The following is a 20,905-nucleotide window of genomic DNA, read 5'->3' on the forward strand; positions in this document are numbered from 1 at the left end:
TTTACCCACGGGTGAAAATATAAGAGACTGTATAACAAATAGGTAATTCACAGCCAATCAATAATAGAAAAATTTATATTTGTTAAAAAAGTGGTCAGAAAATAATAATCTTATGACCACAATGGCACTTTAGTGATCCAAACGGAGCTGCTTGCCTACAACATATTTCCTAAAGTATGAACAGAAAAAATTGTATTATTAGTATCTAAACAGTGGGAGAACTAGGTACACCAATTGCTGTTAATGTCAAATTATCAATCACGTCTTAGTTTCCAACATACTCATAAAGTACCCTATTGTTCAATTTCATTAAAGACATAGGGCCTGAGCGCCACTAGTAGTAATCATGTGTTACCAAAAATAGGACAGTAAATGTTTTCTGTTTAAAAGGAGAATGAAGGGTAAAGGGAAAAGGGACCCCACAGAGGTATTCAAATGTATTGCAAACAATTATTTGTAATTCCCTATTAAACATAACAGACCTGGTGAGGATGTATAATCAATCGGTATCATGCTAAAGATTTAAGCAAACAGGAAAGAAAGCTGATGAATATATCCTCCAATAAACAATTATCTGTTTCATATTGGGAAGAAAAAGGAGAGAGAAAGAAGCTCCACGTAGATAGTAGCACTTATTTTGTAACCACAGATGTATCAAGATTGTTTCTTCTGTAACCTAGGAAATAATTTTTCATTCATTGGAAACATGACATTTGTTGCAGAAACAGATCAAGTGCCTGAGTGAGCTCAATCCCCCTGTAAATGAAAATAACCTATTGCACAGAACGTATCGCTTATAGCTTGATAGTCTGGTTCCTTGGAAATATGACACAATAATTGCAAACTCAGATGTCACAGTGAGCTTAATCCTCCTGTAAATAAATTCACCTATAGCACAGACATATTACTAATGGCTGAGAATTCTCATGCTGAAAGTCCATGATAATTGGGTGCAATAGTGACCATAGAATTATGTTTTAACATTTATAATTTTAAAGAATACTCTGTAGACAGTAAGTAGCCCGTCCCATGTGTCTGGCTAACTTCTGCTGCCTTCCCATGTGCGTGCTAGCACACAGTGAATGGGAGGTGAGAGAGTTAACCAGACGGCGGCGGGCTGAAGAAAGAAAGAAGTGATTCTGCTGTCGTCCGCTACGGCACCCTGCAGCCCTGTTAACAGAGTATCATCGCAGGGCTTGGCAGGTACCGCCGTGCAGACGATGAGAGCACACTGAATACCTAACGGGGAGAGAGTGTCCCCGTATGAAGCAGCCACGGCAAGCGTCTCCGTCAGTGCCGATGGTCCGGTCCCAGTGACGTGTAGCGGGATTTCCGGAAATAGCGTCACATGACGCTCAAGAACAGGTACTGGACGTACGTTTCACCCTCTACAGGGGCTTGATCACCATCTGCCTGTCTCGTATTCCCCTTCATGGGGATTATATACGATCAGCCTGATCCTAATTGGTTAAACTTGAGTGACAGTGAGACTGCCCAATGAGGAATTGATTATGTAATTAAGCACAATGAAATCACTAAAACCTGAGAGTGCAGTATAGAGACTGACTATTAACTGGAGTTGATTACCTGGTGTAAGTGAAATACAAATGGATAGGATTAAATAAAGAGAAAAAGAGGGCAAAGAATAAAACTAAATTAATTGTATAGAAAAGTAATTTACCGGTAAGTAAAATCTTATTTTCTCTTACGTCCTAGAGGATGCTGGGGACTCCGTAAGGACCATGGGGATAGACGGGCTCCGCAGGAGACATGGGCACTTTAAGAAAGACTTTAGGTCTGGGTGTGCACTGGCTCCTCCCTCTATGCCCCTCCTCCAGACCTCAGTTTACTACTGTGCCCAGAGGAGACTGGGTTCATTTCAGGGAGCTCTCCTGAGTTTCCTGACAGAAAGTATATTTGTTAGGTTTTTTATTTTCAGGGAGCCTGCTGGCAACAGACTCCCTGCATCGAGGGACTGAGGGGAGAGAAGCAGACCTACTTCTGTGAGTTGAAAGGCTCTGCTTCTTAGGCTACTGGACACCATTGGCTCCAGAGGGATCGGTACGCAGGTCTCACCCTCGCCGTCCGTCCCAGAGCCGCGCCGCCGTCCTCACAGAGCCGGAAGATAGAAGCCGGGTGAATATGAGAAGAAAAGAAGACTTCAGAGGCGGCAGAAGACTTCATGATCTTCACTGAGGTAACGCACAGCAGTAACGCTGTGCGCCATTGCTCCCATACACCTCACACACGGCAGTCACTGTAAGTGTGCAGGGCGCAGGGGGGGCGCCCTGGGCAGCATATGAACCTCTCTTTGGCAAAGATATATATATATACAGCTGGGAACTGTATATATATAAGAGCCCCCGCCAATTTTTAGTGTATTTGAGCGGGACAGAAGCCAGAATGGCGCTGGCGAGTGCTTCTCCCTCAGCACTCGCCAGCGCCATTTTCTCCACAGCACAGCTGAGAGGAAGCTCCCCGGACTCTCCCCTGCTTATACCACGGTTAAAGAGGGTTTTAAAGAAGAGGGGGGGCACATAATTAGGCGCATATATACATGTATACACAGCGCTACTGGGTAAACATATATTTATTGTGTTTTTTCCTGGGTCATATAGCGCTATGGTGTGTGCTGGCATACTCTCTCTCTGTCTCTCCAAAGGGCCTTGTAGGGGAACTGTCTTCAGATAAGAGGATTCCCTGAGTGTGTGGTGTGTCGGTACGCGTGTGTCGACATGTCTGAGGTAGAAGGCTCTCCTAGGGAGGAGGGGGAGCAAATGAATGTGGTGTCTCCGTCGACAACGCCGACACCTGACTGGATGGATATGTGGAATGTTTTAAGTGCTAATGTAAATTTATTGCACAAAAGATGAGAAGGAACAGCCAGGGAGTCAACCCATGTCTGTCCCTATGTCGCAGGGACCTTCGGGGTCTCAAAAGCGCCCACTATCCCAAATAATAGTCACAGATACCGACACGGATTCTGACTCCAGTGTCGACTACGATGATGCAAAGTTACAGCCAAAAATGGCTAAAAGTATTCAATATATGATTATTGTAATAAAAGATGATTTGCATATCAAACCCCCTGTCCCTGACACGAGGGTACACATGTATAGGGTAAAGAAACCTGAGGTAACCTTTCCCCCATCTCATGAATGAGTTATTGAAAAGGCTTGGGAATCTCCAGACAAGAAACTGCAGATTCCCAAAAGGGATTCTTAGGGCGTATCCTTTCCCGACTAAGGACAGTATACGGTGAGAATCTTCCCCAAGAGGGAAAAAAGCTTGGACACGCTTATCCAAAAAGGGTAGCGCTGCCATTATGGTTACCCTCAGGGATCCTGCTGATCGCAGACAGCAGGCTACCTGGAAGTCCATTTACACAATTCTAGTACCTTACTCAACCCGGGGTTAGTGTCGGCTTGGGTTTGTAGCGCTGTAGCAGCGAGGATAGGTACCTTATCGACGGAAATTAATACCCTGGATAAGGATACCGTTTTATAGACCCTGGGTCATATTAAAGATGCTGTCTTATATATGAGAAATGCTCAAAAAGAGTTCTAGAAATCAACGCTATGTCGATTTCTGCTAGACAAGTCCTGTGGACCCGGCAATGGACAAAAGGCATATGGAGGTTTTACCTTACAAGGGTGAGGAATTGGTTGGGGAAGGTCTCTCGGACCTGGTCTCCACAACTACTGCAACTGAATAAAATTTTTGCCATGTATTTCCTGACAGCCTAAGAAAACACCACATTATCACATGCGGTCCTTTCGGTTATATAGAAACAAGAGAGTACGAAGATCGTCTTTTCTTGCCAGAGGTAAGGGCAGGGGAAACAAGCTGCCAACCACAGCTAGTTCCCAGGAGCAGAAGTCCTCCCCGGCCTCTATAAAATCCACAGCGTGATGCGGGAACTCCGCTGAGGGAGTCCGCCCCAGGAGGGGCACGTCTTCGACTTGTCAGCCACATCTGGGTTCACTCACAGGTGGATCCCGGGGCAATAGAAATTATTTCCCAGGGTTACAAGCTGGAATTCGAACGAGTGTCTCCTCGCCGGGTTTTCAAATCGGCCTTAACAGCTTCTCCCCCAGAAAGGGAGCTACTGTTAAATGCAATTCACAAAGTGTATCATCACAGGTGGTGGTCAAAGTTCCCCTACTTCTACATGAGAAGGGGTAGTAAATCAACCCTGTTAGTAGTCCCGAAACCGGACGGTTTGGTCAGACCCATTTTACATTTAAAATCCTTGAACCTATACTTGAAAAGGTTCAAGTTCAAGGTGTAACCGCTCAGAGCGGTCATCGCCAGCCTAGAAAGGGGGAGATTTTATGGTATCCCTGGACATAAAGGATGCATACCTTCATGTTCCCATATATCCACCTCATCAGGCGTACCTAAGATTTGCGGTACAGGTTGTCATTACCAGAGCTTTCCACCGAGGGATTTTCACCAAGGTAATGGCGGAAATGATGGTGCTCCTGCGCAAGCAGGATGTCGCAATTATCCCATACTTGCACGATCTCCTCATAAAAGCGAGATCAAGAGAGCAGTTACTAAACAGCGTATCACTTTCACGGAAGGTGTTACAGCAACACGGCTGTTTTCTCAATATCCCGAAGTCGCAGTTGGTTCCTACAACTGGTCTGACCTTCTTGGGCATGATTCTGGATACGGTCCAGAAAAGTGTTTATCTTCAGATAGAAAAGGCTCAGGAACTCATGACTCTGGTAGGGAACCTATTGAAGCCAAAACAGGTGTCAGTGCATTACTGCACTCGAGTCCTGAAAAAGATGGTGGCGTCATACAAAGCCTTCCAATGGGACCTACTGGCAAGTGGTCTGAATCACATCTACAGATTCATCACTTGATCGCCCTGTCCCCCAGGGCCAGGGTATCTCTCCTGTGATGGTGCTCACCTTCTAGAGGGCCGCAGGTTCGGCATTCAGGACTGGATTCTGGTGACCACGGACGCGAGCCTCCGAGGTTGGGGAGCAGTCACACAAGGGAGAAACTTCCAGGGTCTGGGGTCAAGTCAAGAGACTTGTCTTCACATCAGCGTCCTGGAGCTGAGGGCCATATACAACGCCCTTCGTCAAGCGTAGACCTTGCTTCGCGACTTACCAGTTCTGATCCAATCAGACAACATCACCGCAGTGGCTCATGTAAACCGCCAGGGCGGCACAAGGAGCAGAGTGGCAAAAAGCCACCAGGATTCTTCGCTGGGCGAAAAATCATGTAAGCGCACTGTCAGCAGTGTTCATTCCAGGAGTGGACAACTGGGAAGCAGACTTCCTCAGCAGACACGACCTGCATCCAGGAGTGGGGACTTTATCAGGAAGTCTTCACACAGATTGCAAGTCAGTGGGGACTGCCCCAAATAGACATGAGGATGTCCCGCCTCAACAAAAAGCTGAAAAGGTATTGCGCCAGGTCAGTAGACCCTCAGACGGTAGCTGTGGACGCCCTAGTGACACCGTGGGTGTTCCAGTCGGTCTATGTGTTTCCTCCTCTTCCTCTCATCCCAAAGGTGTTGAGAATAATATGAAAAAGAGGAGTACACAATTCTGATTGTTCCAGATTGGCCACGAAGGGCCTAATATCCGGATCTGCAGGAGATGCTCACAGAAAATCAGTGGCATCTTCCTCTAAGACAGGAACTGTTGCAACAGGGGCCCTGTCTGTTCCAAGACTTACCGCAGCTGCGTTTGATGGCATGGCGGTTGAACGCCGGATCCTAGCGGAAAAAAGTATTCCGGTTGAGGTTATCCCTACGCTGGTAAAGGCTAGGAAAGACGTGAAAACTAAACATTATCACCGTATATGGCGAAAATATGTTTCTTGGTGTGAGGCCAGGAATACTCCTACGGAAGAATTCCATCTGGGCCGTTTTCCTTCACTTCCTACAAACTGGAGTGAATTTGGGCCTAGAATTAGGCTCCATTAAGGTTCAGATTTCGGCCTTATCCATTTGCTTTCAAAAAGAATTGGCTTCTCTCCCAGAAGTACAGACGTTTGTGAAGGGAGTGGTGCATATTCAGCCTCCTTTTGTACCTGCGGTGGCGCCTTGGGACCTTAATGTGGTGTTGAGTTTCCTTAAGTCGCACTGTTTTGAACCACTTAAAATGGTGGAGTGAAAATATCTCACTTGAAAGGTGGTCATGTTGTTAGCCTTGGCTTCGGCTAGGCGGGTGTCGGAATTGGCGGCTTTGTCTCATAAATGCCCCTATCTGGTTTTTCCATATGGATAGAGCGGAATTGCAGACCCGTCCTCAATTCTTGCCTAAGGTGGTGTCATCTTTTCATATGAACCAACCTATTGTGGTGCCTGTGGCTACACGTGACTTGGAGGATTCCGAGTCCCTTGATGTGGTCAGGGTTTTGAAAATTTACGTAGCCAGAACGGCTAGAGTCAGAAAAAACAGAAGCACTGTTTGTCCTGTATGCAGCCAACGAGGTTGGCGCTCCTGCTTCAAAGCAGACTATTGCTCACTGGATCTGTAACACGATTCAGCGAGCGTGCAACGGCGGGATTGCCGTTACCTAAATTGGTCAAGGCCCATTCCACTAGGAAGGTGGGCTCGTCTTGGGCGGCTGCCCGAGGGGTCTCGGCACTACAGCTGTGCCGAGCGGCTACTTGGTTGGGTTCAAGCACCTTGCAAGGTTTTATAAGTTTGATACCCTGGCTTAGGAGGACCTCCTGTTTGCTCAATCAGTGCTGCAGAGTCATCCGCACTCTCCCGCCCGTTTTGGAGCTTTGGTATAATCCCCATGGTCCTTACGGAGTCCCCAGCATCCTCTAGGATGTAAGAGAAAATAAGATTTAAAACCTACCAGTAAATCTTTTTCTCGTAGTCCTTAAAGGATGCTGGGCGCCCGTCCCAAGTGCGGACTACTTCTGCAAGACTTGTATATAGTTTTGCTTACATAAGGGTTATGTTATAGTTTTCATCAGTCTTGGACTGATGCTATGTTGTTTTCATACTGTTAACTGTGTAGTATATCACAAGTTATACGGTGTGATTGGTGTGGCTGGTATGAATCTTGCCCTTGGATTAACAAAAATCCTTTCCTCGTACTGTCCCATCTCCTCTGGGCACAGTTTCTCTAACTGAGGTCTGGAGGAGGGGCATAGAGGGAGGAGCCAGTGCACACCCAGACCTAAAGTCTTTCTTAAAGTGCCCATGTCTCCTGCAAAGCCCGTCTATCCCCATGGTCCTTACGGAGTCCCCAGCATCCTCTACGGACTACGAGAAAAAGATTTATCGGTAGGTTTAAAATCTTATTTACACTGCAGTGGGAGTCACACAGAGGCCCACCATTGCTTGTGGTTGGATCACAATGGCCATGGTAAAATGGTCTGGTAATATAATTGAGGATTTTGACACTATGCCGCAGAATGAGATCCTAACTGTACTGCAATATATCCAGGACGCTGATAACTTCATGAGTGAGGTAATCAAGGAGATAGACCTCATTAATGCTCGCTCCATGGCTATGCAGTGTCAGCTCGCAGAGCCCTATGGCTGCGACAATGGACAGCGGTTGCTTATTCCAAAAAGGGCGTGGAGAATCTTCCATTCACAGGGGAAGCCTTGTTTGGTGAGGAACTTAATTGGATTTCCCAAGCAACGGCAGGTAAGTCCACCTATCTGCCGTCTGCAGCTCCTCCGGCTAGACGTCCTTACCCCAGCCCCTCTCTACAGTCCTTTCGTGTGGCCAGATTTAGAGGCAGGGCCAGGGGTGCCTCGAATGCAGCTAGAGGAAATCGAGGTAAATCTCGCAGACCATCGGCAGCTGGATCAATGGAGCAGACTCCCGGATCTTCCTCCATAAAGCCCTCCACGTGACGGTTGGCCCCAGCTGCAGGGGGACTTTCAGGTGGGTGCTCAACTGCAACATTTCACCCAGGTATGGGCGGAGTCCTGCCAGGGCCCTTGAGTAAGAGACATGATTCCCGAAGGCTACCGGTTGGAGTTTCAGGCACTCCCTCCTCACAGATTCATCAGGTCAGGCTTACCAGCTTCACCTGTAGCAAGAGTTACCTTACAGGACGCCATACAAAAACTACTACTAACACAGGTTATTACTTTAGTCCCTCCTCTGCTCCAAAGCAAGGGATTTTACTCAAGCCTGTTCGTGGTACCGAAACAGGATGGTTCGGTACGGCCGATCTTGAACCTAAAATCTCTGAACCCGTATCTGCTTGTGTTCAAGTTCAAGATGGAATCTCTAAAAGCAGTAGTCTCAGGGCCATGAAGAAGGGGAATTCCCGGTATCCCTGGATATCAAGGATGCCTACCTGCACATCCCAATATGGCCCCCTCATCAGGCTTATCTCAGGTTTGCGTTACAAGACCGCCACTTCCAGTTTCGGGCCTTGTCTTGTGGCCTCTCCATGGCACCAAGGGTATTCACAAAGGTTATGGCGGAAATGATGCTACAACTCCGCATGATGGGAGTGAACATTGTCCCTTACTTGGACGATCTTCTCATAAGTGGTGTCCAGAAAGCAACTGTTGCAAAGCATCATCCTGACATCGCGTCTTCTTACTGATTACTGGTGGATCCTAAATCTACAAAAATCACACATGGAACTGTCGCAGAGACTTCAGTTCCTGGGGATGATACTGGACACTGTGTCTCAGAAAGTATTTCTCCTATGGACAAAGCCTTGACAATTCAGGCTATTTCTCTGCTTTGTGCTCTAGCCCCGCAAGATCTCGGTACACCTTTGCATCTGCCTACTAGGCAACATGGTGGCCTCCTACGAGGCACTTCAGTATGGAAAGTTTCATGCCCGTCCGTTCCAACTGGATCTACTGGACAACTGGCCAGGTTCACACCCCTGCACATGCACCAGAGGATATCGCTTTCGCTGAAAGTGAGGATTTTCCTGTTATGGTGGTTGCAGATATCTCACCTAGTGGAAGGTCGACAGTTGGGAATCCAGTCTTGGATTCTGTTGACAATGGATGCGAGCCTCCGCGGCTGGGGGGCTTTGACCCAAGGGGCTCAGTTTCAGGGAAGGTGGTCGCTCCAAGAGTCTTCTCTTCCGATAAACATTCTGGAACTCAGGGAGATTTACAATGCCCTTCTACATGCCTCCTCTCTCCTCCAACATCAGGCCATACAGGTCCAGTCGGACAATGCCACGGTGGTGGCGTACATGAACCGACAGGGAGGAACAAAAAGCAGGGCCACAGTGCGATAGGTGTCAAGGATACTCCTCTGGGCGGAACACAACGCAAGGGCCATGTCGGCCATATTCATTCCGGGATTGGACAACCGGGAAGCAGACTTCCTCAGCAGACTTCCTCAGCAGACACGATCTCCATCGGGGGAATGGGGCCTTCACCCTCAGGTGTTTCAACAGCTGGTTCAATGGTGGGGCTGCCCACTGATAGACATGGTGGCTTCTCGACTCAACAAGAAGCTGAGTCGCTACTGTTCCAGGACAAGGGATCCGCAGGCTGCAGCGGTGGATGCTCTGACAGCACTGTGGACTCACCAGTTCATCTATCTATTCCCTCCAATTCCTCTCATTCCCAGAGTTCTAAAGAGACTCAAGCGGGAATGCGTTCAAGCATTTTTGATTGCCCTGGATTGGCCTCGCTGGACCTGGTATGCGGGTCTCCTAATCATGTCTCTCTACGAGCGCTAGCCTTTGCCGTTTCTCAAATATCTTCAGCAAGGGCCGTTCGTCTTTCCAGACTACTGCGGCTACGTTTGATGGCATGAAAGTTGAAAGGGAGATTCTAGCCAGGAAAGGACTTCCCTCCAGGGTTGTCTGGACTATGGTCCAAGCCCGAAAGGTGGTCACGTCAAAGCATTACCACCGCATCTGGAAGAAATATGTTTCTTGGTGTGAGGGTAGAAAGTATTCTACTGTGGAATTTCAACTTGGCGTTTCCTGCTCTTCCTGCAGGCAGGCGTGAATATGGGCCTACGGTTAGGCTCCATCAAAGTTCAGATATCGGCCTTGTCCATATTCTTCCAGAGGCAGTTGGCTGTGATTCCGGAGGTACAGACGTACTTAAAAGGTGTGCTTCGCATTCATCCACCCTTTTTCCCTCCCATGGCTCCATGAGATCTCAATTTTCCTGACCTTTCTCCAATCGGACTGGTTTGAACCTTTACACAGGGTGGACACTTGGAAGACTGTCATGTTGCTGGCATTGGCCTCTGCGAGGCATGTGTTGGAATTAGGGGCCTTATCCTGTAAGAGCCCTTACTTGATATTTCACGAGGATAGGGCGGAGCTCAGGACTCGCCCGCAATTTTTGCCGAAAGTGGTGTTGGCATTTCACATAAATAAACCGATAGTGGTTCCGGTAGTGTCTGACACGTCGGTTACTCCAAAGTCCCTGGATGTGGTTTGGGCTTTGAAGACTTACGTCAAGAGGACTGCTCATCACAGAGACTGTCTCACTTTTTGTCCTCTAAGACGCTACCAAGATTGGATGTCCTGCTTCAAAGCAGTCCATTGCTCATTGGATCCGTCTGACTATCCAACAGGCTTAATTTTCGGCAGCTTTGCCGCTGCCTAGTTCTATTCAGGCCCACTCCACTAGGTCAGTGGGTTCTTCCTGGGCGGCTGCCCGTGGTGTCTCTGCTTTACAGTTGTGCCGAGCAGCTACTTGGTCTGGTTCGATCACGTTTGTGAAGTTCTACAAGATCGATACTTTGGTCGCTGAGGACCTTCAGTTTGGTCAATCGGTTTTGCAGGGGTCTCAGCACTCTCCCACCCGTTCTGGGAGGTTTGGGACTTCCCCATGGTACTAATACCATCCCAGTATCCCCCTAGGACGTTAGAGAAAATAGGAATTTAATACCTATTGGTAATTCCTTTTGTCGTAGTCCCTAGGGTATATTGGGTGTTCCGGTATGAATGGTCAACCATGTTAAGGTCGACAGTCATTAGGTCGGCAACTATTGGTCGACATTGACATGGTGAACATGGACAAATAGTCGACACATGACAGGTCGACACATGAAAAGGTCGACATGGATTTTTGAACTGTTTTTTGTGTCTTGTTTTCTGTAACATAACCAGAAACCCCAATTAGTGTACCGCGTCCCCTTGCATGCCTCGCTTCACTAGCCATACTGCGGGCAAGGTGCCTCGCTCTGCTACCGCCGCGGTCTGCACATGTTAAAGTATGAAAAAGTCAAAAATATTTTTTTTAAAAAAGCCACGTCGACATTTTCATGTGTCGACCAGTCACGTGTCGTCCATGTCGGCTATGTCAGTGTTGACCAATAGTGGTCGACGTGTGACTGTCGACCTAAGTAGGGTCGACCTGCCAAACGGATACCGATACTGGGCGCCCGCCTCAGTGCTTCGTGTTTTACCTGCATACCTTGTTGTATGTTTTCTTGGTTGGGTCTGCTGTTGCTGTGCCTGTTCCTGTTCTGGTTAGCATTGCTATCCTTTGTTACTGTTGTATGTTGGTTTGTTGACTCACCGCTGTTCTTGTCTATTTTCCTTCTCTCAAAGTATGTCCGTCTCCCCGTGCACAGTTTACCTAGACTGAGGCTGCAGGATGGGCATAGAGAGGAGAAGCCAGCACATACTGAAGATTTTTAAAGTGCCAAGGCTCCAATGGACCCAATCTATATCCCATGGTACTAATACCATCCCAGTATCCCCTACGGACTACGAGAAAAGGAATTACCGGTAGGTATTAAATTCCTGTTTTCTCTTCAAGCAAATCCATAATATTAGACACTAATACCCCTTTCACATTGCCAATGCCAAATCCCACCCGAGAATTGGAAACTGGTCCTTCCCGGGTGGGATCCGGCATTAAAGCCTAAATGCCAGCTTCCCGACCCGGCAATTTGCCGGGCCGGTTGCTATAGGGGCGGGGGGCGGAACAGCACTGGGGGATGAGCTCATCTCCGCGCCGCCTCTCCCTATGTAATGAACGGGTCCCAGGTCGCATTGACCAGGGAACACGTTCACGCTGCCACTGACCCGGTAATCAACCCGGGAATAACACTGCTTTATTCCCGTGTTGAATTACCGGGTCAGGCGACCCGGGAATTCCACCATGGCCCTTTCACACCGCACACCGACCCATGTCGACACGGCAATAATACCGGGTTATTTGTGCGGTGTGAAAGGGGTATAACTGGACAAAAAGAGACCGATTGCACGAGGATAAGCTTCCTGATATGTTCTTTGCTTTTGTTAATGGTTAAGTGTAATTTTAATAGAGTGCTGACCAAGTATGTGCATAAGAAGGGCTACATTCATATAATCCTCCTGTTGAAAAAAATAATGCACTATACCCTAGAGTCCATTGAGGTTGGAAGGCTGTATCCAGCCCATAGGTTTTACACCTCTGATATAATATATAACTATTATGTTTCATTTTTCATTTCAGTTCTAAATAAGATTTGTGTCTGTCAGAGGGTCTACTCTTCCTCCCAGGCAGCTGTTGAATGTATAGCACCCCTCTTCCAAACTGTGCCAGAAACTCCACAGCCTATAACGACCAAGATCTCAGGTACCATCCCAGCATGGATCAGGGGCAGTCTGCTGCGGAATGGACCTGGCAGATTTGAATTTGGCAATGACAAGTAAGTACATTATTCATTTGCTTGCACGATGAGGTGTGCAGGATTAGTATCTAAAGCCGTAAACAATACACAGAAAAAATATTCATAGGTGTAGAGTAGTATAGGAGGTGCTGCTAATGATTCCATGGGTGGGGGGGGGGGGGGAATGTAATAGGGTGTGAGAATGAGAAAGTGAGAGATTTGGGGAGATTTCTCCTGTTTTTTTAAAGTGGAAATCATTTACATGGCAAAATCTCTCACTTTCTGACTTTCATACCCTATTACATCCCCCTCCCATATGTGTGTGTGTAGGTAATGTGGAAAATTAGGTGAGTGCACACAACTATAGAATGTGATGTACAGCAGCTATATTGGAGAGAAAATGAATTGGCAGAAAGAGTGCTAGCACAGGAGACTCTTCTTGTGAAGAATTCAAACCAAAATAAGTAATTCAATTAAACAATAACATTTATTTTTCTAAAATCAGAAGTATAGAATTAGTAGAATTTTCTTTCAAAAATATACAACACATATGTGGTCATTCCGAGTTGTTCGCTCGCTGCTATTTTTAGCAGAATTGCTAATAGGCTAAAATCCGGCAGTTCTGCGCATGCGTATGCACAGCAGGGTGCAGGCGCTAAGCAATTTTACACAAAACTATGCTATTTTACTCACAGGCGAACAAAGCTTTTCAATCGCTCTGCTGATCGTAGTGTGATAGACAGGAAGTGGGTGTTTCTGGGCGGAAACTGTCCGTGTTCAGGGAGTGTGCTAAAAAACGCAGGCGTGCCAGGTAAAAACGCAGGAGTGGCTGGAGAAACGGAGGAGTGGCTGGTCGGACGCCGGGCGTGTTTGTGACGTCAAGCCAGGAACTAAACGGACTGAGATGATCGCAATCTAGGAGTAGGTCTGGAGCTACTCAGAAACTGCAAGGAAATACTTAATAGCAGAATTGCTAATCTTTCGTTAGCAATTCTGCTATGCAAAGATACACTCCCAGAGGGCGGCGGCTTTGTGTTTGCATTTCTGCTAAAAGTAGCTAGCGAGCGAACAACTCGGAATGAGGGCCATAGAACATTGTTGCAGCGTTTCTAATTCTCATAGCGGGGTATCCCCAAGGCGGCGCACTCCTCCCCCTATGCTAGTATTTATCGGGGATTATGCTTCGATAAGTGCCGACATCGGGCACCCGAAGCATAATCAGCGATAAGCGTCCTGCCGGAGCCACGATAACACATGGGACTTATTCCCATGTCCCATGACACATTCCCACGTGTTATCACATGATCGCGGGTTCATTAGAAATTTGAGGAAAAATTACTTCACAGGGTAGTGAACAAGTGGAATAGCCTCCCAGAAGAGGTGGTAGAGGCTAAGACAGTAGAGTAATTTAAACATGCATGGGATAGACATAAGGATATCCTTACAATGGAATAAGGATAAAATAAAGCTTGAGGTAAAAATATGGTAAACAAGAGGCAGACTAGATGGGCTAACTGGTTCTTATCTGACGTCAAATTCTGTTTCTACGTTAAACATCAACACTAAAAAAATCATCTATAAGTTGAAGGAAAACACAGACCTTCAAATTCACACCCCTTGGAGGACTTTATACTATATATAAGTTTGACAACAATATTTTCCCAGGTATTATCAGAGCTATGATGGTATATATGATCAGAGGTTAAAGGCAATATACTGTACCAGAGGTTTATAATTTCATACACCAATGTCACAAGCATAGGCAAACGCAAGGGGGATTTCTAGTTGCATGGAAAACCCTCTCCTCTTTGCAAATTATTACAACAATACAAATGATATGTATGATTACTAGCGCTGCCGCCACATCATGCAGTTTAAGGGACAGAGCAGAGCTGCTGCACATGGCCATTGGTAGTAGCTTCTTCTACCAAGTTTGCTGTGTGTGTGAATCTGAGTCCTCAGTGCACTGGACCAGAGAGTAGCTACAAGGAAGAAGAGACAGGAGCCTTGCCATGAGATGGGAGAATGTGTGCTTAGTTCAGTACTGGTTCTATTATTTGTATTTATTTATATATTTATTATGGTATGTGTAATCTTTACCTGACCACTTATTTATACAGGTTGAGTATCCCATATCCAAATATTCCGAAATACGGAATATTCCGAAATACGGACTTTTTTGAGTGAGAGTGAGATAGTGAAACCTTTGTTTTTTGATGGCTCAATGTACACAAACTTTGTTTAATACACAAAATTATTAAAATATTGTATTAAATGACCTTCAGGCTGTGTGTATAAGGTGTATATGAAACATAAATGAATTGTGTGAATGTAGACACACTTTGTTTAATACACAAAATTATTAAAAATATTGGCTAAAATTACATTTAGGCTGTGTGTATAAGGTGTATATGAAACATAAATGCATTCTGTGCTTAGACTTGGGTCCTATCACCATGATATCTCATTATGGTATGCAATTATTCCAAAATACGGAAAAATCCCATATCCAAAATACCTCTGGTCCCAAGCATTTTGGATAAGGGATACTCAACCTGTATTATTTAAATGTTTGATATAGCCTATACTATAGACCATCTATAGCAGGTCTGGCCAACCTGTGGCTCTCCAGCTGTTGTGAAACTACACATCCCAGCTTGCTCTTGCACAGTTTTAGCATTCTCTTATAGCAAAACTGTGGCAGGGCATGCAGGGACTTGTAATTTTACAACAGCTGGAGAGCCACGTGTTTTTTTTTTTATCTATAGTGTTAAATATTAATACTGTACTCCATACAGTTTCCAGTGTATTAAAAGACCAATGTTTACATTAATGTCCAAGGTCGTTACTAGGTTCTTCTACCGCTCCCCCAGATTCCCGCACTTGCTTCAATGCTCCTAAGAGTGGGAAATTGTGGATTGCATTTTGAAACCCCCTTCAGTGGAATTTAATACCTACTGGTGATTCCTTTTCTCGTAGTCCGTAGTGGATACTGGGGAACTGTACTGTAGTACCATAGGGTGTAGATCGGGTCCACTGGAGCCTGGCACTTTAAAACCTTTAGTTTTTGTATGTGTGTGCTGGCTCCTCGCCTCTATGGCCCTCCTACCAGACTCAGTCTAGGAAACTGTGCCCGAGGAGACGGACATACCATGAGAGAAGAAAACAGATACAACAGCGGTGGGGCACTAAGCTAACACACAACCATAACCGAAAAAGGGCTAACCAGAACAGAGGATAGCCACACCAATCATAACAAGGATAGCAAAGCTATCCCGACAACATAAGAGGTTCGAACCAACAGCCAGCCAACCAAACACTTTCCCAGGTAAGCAGGAAATCGAAGCATTGAGGCGGGCGCCCAGTATCCACTACAGACTATGAGAAAAGGAATTACCAATAGGTATTAAATTCCTATTTTCGCTTACGTCCTAGAGGATGCTGGGGTCCACATTAGTACCATGGGGTATAGACGGATCCACTAGGAGCCATGGGCACTTTAAGAGTTTAGTAGTGTGGGCTGGCTCCTCCTAAGCCCCTCATACCAGACTCAGTTTAGAAAATGTGCCTGGAGGAGCCGGTCACAGCTAGGGGAGCTCCATAGGAGTTTTTCTTGTGTGTGTGTGTGTTGTTTTTTTTTAGAGTTAGGCGCAGGGAGGCTGCTGGCAACAGCCTCCCTGTTTCGTGGGACTTAGGGGGGGAGTAGTGTCCAATCCTCTGAGGTTAATGGCCACTATCTCCGCTGACAGGTTACTGAGCTCCTGAGGGTGTCGATCTCAAGCCCCCGAGGCGACCGATCGCTTCCGCAGCACTGCCGCCAACTCCTAACAGAGCCAGAAGACGTCGGTGGTGAGTTGGACACCGGTGACCCGACAAACGGGGATCCGGTGAGAATGGCGGCATCAGGGTGGGAGGGCAGCGCTGCGGCTGCACTCCGGAGGGCTCAGAGGCACAGAGATGCGGTGCTGTGAGGGGCACCCTGGGCCAGCGCAGACAACCTTACACTGGTCACAGAAGCTATCAGGGACACTGTACTGCTGCTAGCATTGATTACCTCAGGCCAGTATAATCTTTAAAAGTGCGGGAAGACGTGCCGTTTTAGGGGGCGGAGCTTCTCAGAGCGGATCCAGCGGCTCACCAGCACCATTTTCTCCCTGCAGATCACATACAGAGACGCTGACAGGGAGCGCTGACCCTCCACATAACTCCAGCTATCCTGTGCGGTACCAGGGGGTTATAGAAGGGGGGAGAGTGAACATTACTGTGTAGTCTATTAAGGTTGCACAGTCAGCGCCAGGCAATTATTTTATAACGGTCTACTGGGGCACTGTGTGGACTTGGCTCCATAACTCTGTGTCTCTCTGAAGGTACTTGGGGGAAACTGTGTTTGACATTTTCCTGTGTGTGTGTGTGTGTGCTATATATCTCACATTACCATGTCTAGGGATTCTGTATCTTGTGCTGCAGAGTATGTTTCTTCTCCATGTACTCAGGAATGCAATACACTGTCTCAGCCCTCTGAACCCGAACCCAAGTGGGTGGCTTCTATTAAGGGGATGATATCCCAGATTTCATCTAGGATAGCTCATTATGAGACTGAAACACAGGTTTTAAAACAATCTCTGGAGGTTTTGTCTTATTCATCTCCCACTACCTCATCTAAGTCCCCTGGTATATACCCCCAAAAGCGTGCTCTTGCCCAGGTAATGCAGGTTGACACGGATACTGACTCTGATACAGGTGACGTGATGGGGACATTCTGAGGGGGAGGCATCCCTTGCTAAAGGGGTGCAGCTAATTATTGAGGCCATTCGGGATGTTTTACACATTACTGGCAAGGTACCTGAACAGGTCGAGGAGGCTTTCTTTACAGACGATAAGAAAGTCTCCTTTACCTTTCCTGCGTCTAGTGGATTAAACACAAAATTTGAAAAATCCTGGGAAAACCCAGAGAAAAAATTCCAGGTCCCAAAGAGAGTTCTGGTAGCTTTTCCATTCCCTGAAGAGGATAGGAAAAAGTGGGAAAACCCTCCTATAGTAGATGCTTCTGTTCTAGATTGTCTAAAAAGGTGGTTTTACCTGTCCCAGGGTCTACCGCTTTGAAAGAGTAGGCAGTAAACATTGAGACTACGCTCAAATCCATAAACACTGCTTCAGGCGTGGCGCTTACGTCACATACAAGATTCTGCGGGTTTCATGGCGGAGGCCATGAAAGACCTTGGTAATCTGACTGCACGGACGTCTTCCATGGCTGTCTCGGCAAGCAGGGGACTCTGGCTGTGCCAATGGTCTGCGGATGCAGAATCCAAGAAGAGTGTGGAGAACCTACCTTTCACAGGTCAGGCTCTATTTGGGGAAGCTTTGGATGCGTGGATCTCCACGGCAACCGCGGGTAAGTCGACCTTTCTTCCCTCAACCACTCCGACGCCAAAGAAATCGTTCTCTGCGTCTACAATGCAGTCCTTTCGGACTGCAAAGGTTAAGAAGTCCCCTTCCACCTTCTTCAGAGGTGGTCGGGGAAAATCCAGAAAACCTGCACCGGCAGGTTCCCAGGAACAGAAACCGGGTTCTGTTTCCTCAAAATCCTCAGCATGGCAGTGGACCTCCTAGCCTGGAGATCGGGCAGGTGGGAGCACGTCTAAGAAATTTCAGTCAGGTCTGGGCGTACTCAGGCCTGGACCCCTGGGTACAAGATATCGTAACTTAGGGGTACAGACTAGAGTTTCAAGAGCTCCCACCTCACAGATTTTTCAAATCGGGCTTACCAGCTTTGCTGACAGAAAGGCAGTGGCGTAACTACTGCCCCCGCAGCCCTCGCGGTGGCTTGGAGGCGCAGGGCTGCGGGGCGCCGCCATTGATTTAGCGCAGATTGACATGCGGACGAGCCGTCCGCATGTCAATCTGCTGTCTCCTCTCCCTCCTTCCCTCCGCTGCTGTGATGGAGGGACACGGAGGGTACAGCGCGCGCCTCTCCTGTGTCCCTTCTGCATCTACGGCGGGTCTATTGAATGAAGTGCCGTTCGTGAGCTCTGATTGGCTCACGAACCGGCACTTCATTTAACAGACCCGCCGGAGATGCAGGAGGGACACAGGAGAGGCGCGCGCTGTGCCCTCCGTGTCCCTCCATCACAAAACAGCGGGGGAGCGCGGGGGGGGGGGGGTGTTAACTGGCACTGGGGGAGCATATTCGGCACAGGGGGAGGGGAAGCATATTTTGCACTTCGGGGTGCATATGTGGTACTGGGGGGGTATATGTGTACCTGGCACATGGGGGGGGGGGCTATATTTGGCACCGGGGGCATGTGAGTACCTGGCACTGTGTGGGAATATCTAGCACTGGGGGCATATGTGGCACTGGGGGGGGGGGGTATATGTGTACCTGGCACATGGGAGGGGCTATGTTGCACTGGGGGCATGTGAGTACCTGGCACTGTGGGGAAATATCTGGCAATGGGGGCATATGTGGCACTGGGGGGGTATATGTGTACCTGGCACATGGGGAGGGCTATATTTGGCACTGGGGGCATGTGATTACCTGGCACTGTGGGGGAATATCTGGCACTGGGGGCATATGTGGCACTGGGAGCACAGCCCTAGCGACAAGCACTACCCCCTGGCAACGAGCATGACACCCAGTGCATGAAACCCCTGGCAACGAGCATGACACCCAGTGCATGAAACCCCTGGCAACGAGCATGACACCCTGAGCATGAAAACCCCTGGCACTGTGCATGGAACCAAGAGCCTGAAACCCCTGGCAACGAGCAGGTAATTTAAAAGTAATTAGAAGCCTTACTGTAGGACTTAATGTGTAATGGGCATTACGGTGTGTGGCATAATGTATCGCGGACATTGCGGTGTGTGTCATAATGTGTCACAGGCATTACGGTGTGTGGTATACTATATCACGGGCATTGTGGTATGTGGTATAATGTCTCAGGGTCATTGCAGTGTGTAGCATAATGTATCACGGACATTGCGGTGTGTGTCATAATGTGTCAGGCATTACGGTGTGTTGTATACTATATCACGGGCATTGTGGTATAATGTCTCAGGGTCATTGCGGTGTGTGTCATAATGTATAACGGGTATTGCGATTCCTGTCATAATGTGTCACAGGCATTACGGTGTGTGGCATAATGTGTCGAGGGCATTATGGTGTGTGCATAGTGTGTCATGTGCATTATTGTGTGTGGCATAATGTCAAAGGGCCATTGCAGTATGTGGCATAATGTATACTGGGCATTACTATAAGGAGGAAAAATGACAAATAATGTAAGGGGCATGAATCAGGATTATTTTTCTTTCCTGTGGTGGCCAACGTCTGGGCGTGCAGGTTGCAAAACTGGGGTATAAGGTAGTCTTTTCCTGCAATGCCACGCCCCTTTATGTGAAGCCACACCCTTTTCAACTAAGCCACACCCCTTTTTGCGGCGCACGCGCCTTCGGCGCGCGCATGTTTATCCCTTTACTAGTGCCAATTATGGGGGATAAGGGGGGCGCTGGATAATTTTTTGGCTTGGGAGAGAAAAATTTCTAGTTACGCCACTGCAGAAAGGGCTATCTTACTAGACGCCATTCAAAAATTGGAAAAGGCAAATGTCATTGTTCCAGTTCCATCTCGCATGGAAAACTTGGGTTACTACTCAAAGCTTTTTGTGGTGCCGAAGCCAGACGGTTCGGTCAAACCAATATTGAACCACAAATCGTTAAATCCATATTTGAGGGAATTCAAGTTCAAGATGGAATCTCTGAGAGCGGTGCTCTCAGGTCTGGAGGAGGGGGAATTCCTGGTATCCTTGGATATCAAGGATGCATACCTTCACATTCCTATTTGGCCACCACAGCAGGCTTATCTCAGGTTTGCGCTGTTGGACTGTCACTATCAGTTCCAGGCGCTGCAATTCGGCCTTTCCACGGCACTGAGGGTGTTCACCAAGGTAATGGCAGAGATGATGCTTCTGCTCTGCAAGCAGGGTGTGAACATAGTTCCATATCTGGATGATCTGCTGATAAAGGCATCGTCCAGGGAGAAGTTGTTGCAGTCCATTGCTTTCACTACTCGACTGCTCCGGGCTTATGGTTGGATCCAGAATCTTCCAAAGTCTCATTTGGAGCCGATGAGAAGACTGTCCTTCTTAGGGATGATTCTCGACATGAAAGTGCAGAGGGTGTTTCTACCGGAGGAGAAAGCATTGGTGATCCAATCAATGGTCCGGGATGTCCTGAAGCCAGCCCGAGTATCGGTTCATCAGTGCATTTGCCTTCTGGGGAAGATGGTTGCCTCCTACGAGGCTCTACAGTACGGAAGATTTCATGCACGGTTTTTCCAGCTGGATCTCCTGGACAAGTG

General features: G+C 47.5%; 1 protein-coding gene across 1 annotated transcript in view; it reads left to right on the forward strand.

Moving 5' to 3' along the window:
• The window catches only part of LOC134966452 (carotenoid-cleaving dioxygenase, mitochondrial-like), a 189,436-nt gene that overhangs the window by 38,558 nt on the left and 129,973 nt on the right, over window positions 1-20,905 (forward strand). Inside the window, exon 2 of the mRNA XM_063943205.1 lies at window positions 12,396-12,591. Within this exon, the coding sequence (XP_063799275.1) occupies window positions 12,396-12,591 (196 nt within the window). The remainder of the gene's footprint in view (window positions 1-12,395; window positions 12,592-20,905) is intronic.

This window comes from Pseudophryne corroboree, chromosome 10 (assembly GCF_028390025.1).
Source record: "Pseudophryne corroboree isolate aPseCor3 chromosome 10, aPseCor3.hap2, whole genome shotgun sequence".
NCBI lineage: Eukaryota > Metazoa > Chordata > Amphibia > Anura > Myobatrachidae > Pseudophryne > Pseudophryne corroboree.